Here is a 2890-nt window from a genome sequence, read left to right as displayed (position 1 = left end):
AAGAATAATTTTTTATAATAAAGTAAGATATGGACTTAAAGGCATGGGCCCATTTTGTTCAGGCCCATTTCGTTGAAGGCCCATGATGTATCCGGCCCAATACAAGCCCAAACTTTTGTAAACAAATCCCATACAATTATTTATAATTAATTAGTCGCAAAATAAGATGTTTTAATATAATATAAATTAGAAGATATAAATAAACCTTTAACCTAAGATATATAATATGAAAATATTCATTGACGTGGAAGAAGTTTTTTGAATAAATAATTTAGGAGATGAATGAATGAAATTCCATAAAAATTAAAATAAAAAAAAGAAAGGAAAATCCGCAATGTGGCCAATTTACATTACCTCCACGGCCATTCCAAAAAAGAAAAAAGGAAAAAGAAGGAAAAAAAATAATTTCGGATGGTCTATCAGAATATTTCGAAAAATAATAATGAAAAAAGGTAATGTAATTCTTTTATTACTTAAATACTTTTTTTAAAATTTTAAGAAAAAAAGAAGGAAAAAAACCGCCAATTGAACTGTCTGGGCCGGTTTATAGGCGTAACCCGCAATGGGCCGTGGGATTGGGCCCTACGAGAGAAAGACCTCTACGCTGGAGCTTCGCTGAATGTGGCACAACGGGCAAGTCTGAGCCACTCGATCACAGTCTGTACAGAGGCAGAGATGACGGCACGGCAAAAGCACCACCGACGCCAAGCGCTTTCTACACTCTCTGCAACTCGGTCCCAAAATAGCGACTCGGTCCGGGTCAATGTGAGCCGACTCGGCATCATCGGCGGTGCCGCCATCTCCTCCGTCGCCTCCGCCTCCACCTCCGCCGCCGCTGGACATCGCTCGTTGTAGTTGTGCCTGCAAAGATACGGCGGTGGCTTCTTGTGCCCTAGCTTTGGCTTGCCAGACTTGTGCCTCGATGCTAAGCTGGGCGGCTCGTGCTTCTAACTCGGCGTTTCGACGAGTTGCCTTTTCCACATCTGCCTCCCTCTCTCTTAATCTTCTGAATACCGATTTCTCCACCGCATCCAGAAGCGCACGGTAGTGTCTCTGTCTTTTCTCTGCTAATGTGCGCCGGAGTTGCTCTTCCTGTTTTTTGAAATGGAAAACGAAACCGATTCAGAAAAAGTTCTCTCGATATGAAATTTGTTTCTGCGTTATGGAGTGAGTTGAGACCTGTGCTTGAAGGAATTGATCTATTTCGTCTTGTTGCCGTTTGAAATTGGAGGCGAAATCGTCTGATAATAGCGAGAAGAAAGCCGATGATGATTGAGGGACGAGATTGTGATTATGTTGATGTTGCTGTTGTTGATGATGTTGCTGTTGCTGTTGTTGTTGTTGTTGTTGATGTTGCTGTTGCGGCGGTTGATTCAGTTGATGTTCGCCGGAGGACAGGCGGAGGCCAGTGGAGACGACATTGTTTTGGTGGTTGTGGAGTTTGGCGAGGTCAACAAGAAGAGGAGGACGAGGTTGCTGTACCGCAGCGAGATTGATCGGAGCCGCGATGGACGTAATGGCAGTTGAAATTTCTCTTCCTCTTTTGCGAGAATTGTTTCCTGCTTTCATCAGAAACCGGATTGATTGATTTATTGAAAGGTACGAACTCAAATTGATAGAAATACTTCCGGCGTTCTAACAGAAGAATAATTTCAGCCTAAAACAATGTGCAAAAATCTCACCGCCCATACTGTTGTTAAACACCATATGAGTCTGGTCAAGAAAACCTCCTGGTTGTGGCTGTAATGGATAATCATGCCCTTCTTGACCGTTTCTGCAATTAGAAAACCAAAATGCAAAACCCAAGCATGAGGGATTCGAAAAACCCCAAATCAAGAATTGGCATAGAAGAGAAAAACAGAATCATCCGCATATACATACCTGTTTAAGAGCAAAACATTAGAAGGATATTGAGCCTGAACAGCCATAGGGGGGGAAACAAAGAAGGAATCGATTGATAGAAGAAGGGTATGGAGAAGATGAAGAAGAAAAAAAGCAAAAGGGAAGTTAAAAAAAGAAGGTGGTGGTGGTGGTGGGTGTGTTTATGGAGCAACGTGAAGAAGATTGGGAATGAAGGATGGCAATAATAAAAGGAAGCATAAGGGAAGCATGAAAGACAAGGAAGATGCTGTTCTTCCCACCCTCTCAAGTCTTAGGAGTAGACGGAGTGTTGAATAGGAGAGAGAGAGAGATAATGGAGTTCGTAGGGGAAATGAATTTATGTCTGGTAAGAGGGCACCACCAGTTTCACCTTCACCACCACCAGTTTCACCTTCACCACCACCAGTTTCACCTTCACCACCACCAGTTTCACCTTCACCACCACCATTCCTCCCCTTCTCCTCACCATCTTTCCCTTCTCCTTTTCTTCCTTTCTTTGTTTTATAATGCTTTTGTTTCCCAATCTCTTATCTATGTCTAAACTTTCTTCATTGTTTGGGTAATTCAAAATCTCTCTGCCTCTCTCCTCTGTTATAAAAAAGAAAGTAAATGAAGGGAGAGAGAGAGAGAGATGCGATTGAAACGAATGAGTCCAAGAGGGGAGAGAGAGGGCGCCCTGTTGTTGGCCTTATTATTCTGCTCCTCCTCCTTTTTTTTGCTTCCCTCTCCTTCTCTTCCTCTCTTCTCGTGGGGTTGGAATCGGTGCTGGCTTTTCTCCAGGATCACTCTCTTTCATCTTTGAAAAAATCCCTCCTTTTTTATTTTTATTTTTATTTTTATTTTCCTTTCTTAATTTCCCCAACTGATTTTCATCTTTATTTTTCTCCCTATTTTTCCTCCCTAAAATCCATGGATTATCAACAAGTAATTCCAAAAATAAAGTGGTTGATGGGCGTGCAGCTCTGCTTCTGTACCCATCTCCACGTCTTGTGTTGGAGTTNTTTTTTTG

At 42.1% G+C, this 2890-nt stretch overlaps 1 protein-coding gene across 2 annotated transcripts; it reads right to left on the bottom strand.

Moving 5' to 3' along the window:
* Positions 1-453: 453 nt before the first annotated feature.
* Positions 454-2442, bottom strand: LOC111786578 (BOI-related E3 ubiquitin-protein ligase 1-like). 2 transcript variants are annotated; one of them, XM_023666811.1, is made up of 5 exons: positions 2315-2442; positions 1882-2251; positions 1683-1774; positions 1180-1559; positions 454-1092 (listed from the first exon to the last, which is right to left on the bottom strand). In XM_023666811.1, exons 2-5 carry the CDS (start codon positions 1926-1928, stop codon positions 583-585), a joined length of 1029 nt encoding a protein of 342 aa, XP_023522579.1. In that variant the 5' UTR covers positions 1929-2251; positions 2315-2442; the 3' UTR covers positions 454-582. The 2 variants fall into 2 exon arrangements, with proteins under 2 accessions (XP_023522579.1, XP_023522580.1); XM_023666812.1 differs by lacking the exon at positions 2315-2442 and having other exon boundaries at positions 1882-2302.
* Between the last annotated feature and the right edge of the window lie 448 nt (positions 2443-2890).

Source organism: Cucurbita pepo, unplaced genomic scaffold, assembly GCF_002806865.2.
Source record: "Cucurbita pepo subsp. pepo cultivar mu-cu-16 unplaced genomic scaffold, ASM280686v2 Cp4.1_scaffold002040, whole genome shotgun sequence".
Classification (NCBI taxonomy): domain Eukaryota; kingdom Viridiplantae; phylum Streptophyta; class Magnoliopsida; order Cucurbitales; family Cucurbitaceae; genus Cucurbita; species Cucurbita pepo.
This window is presented reverse-complemented; position numbering and strand designations above follow the sequence as displayed.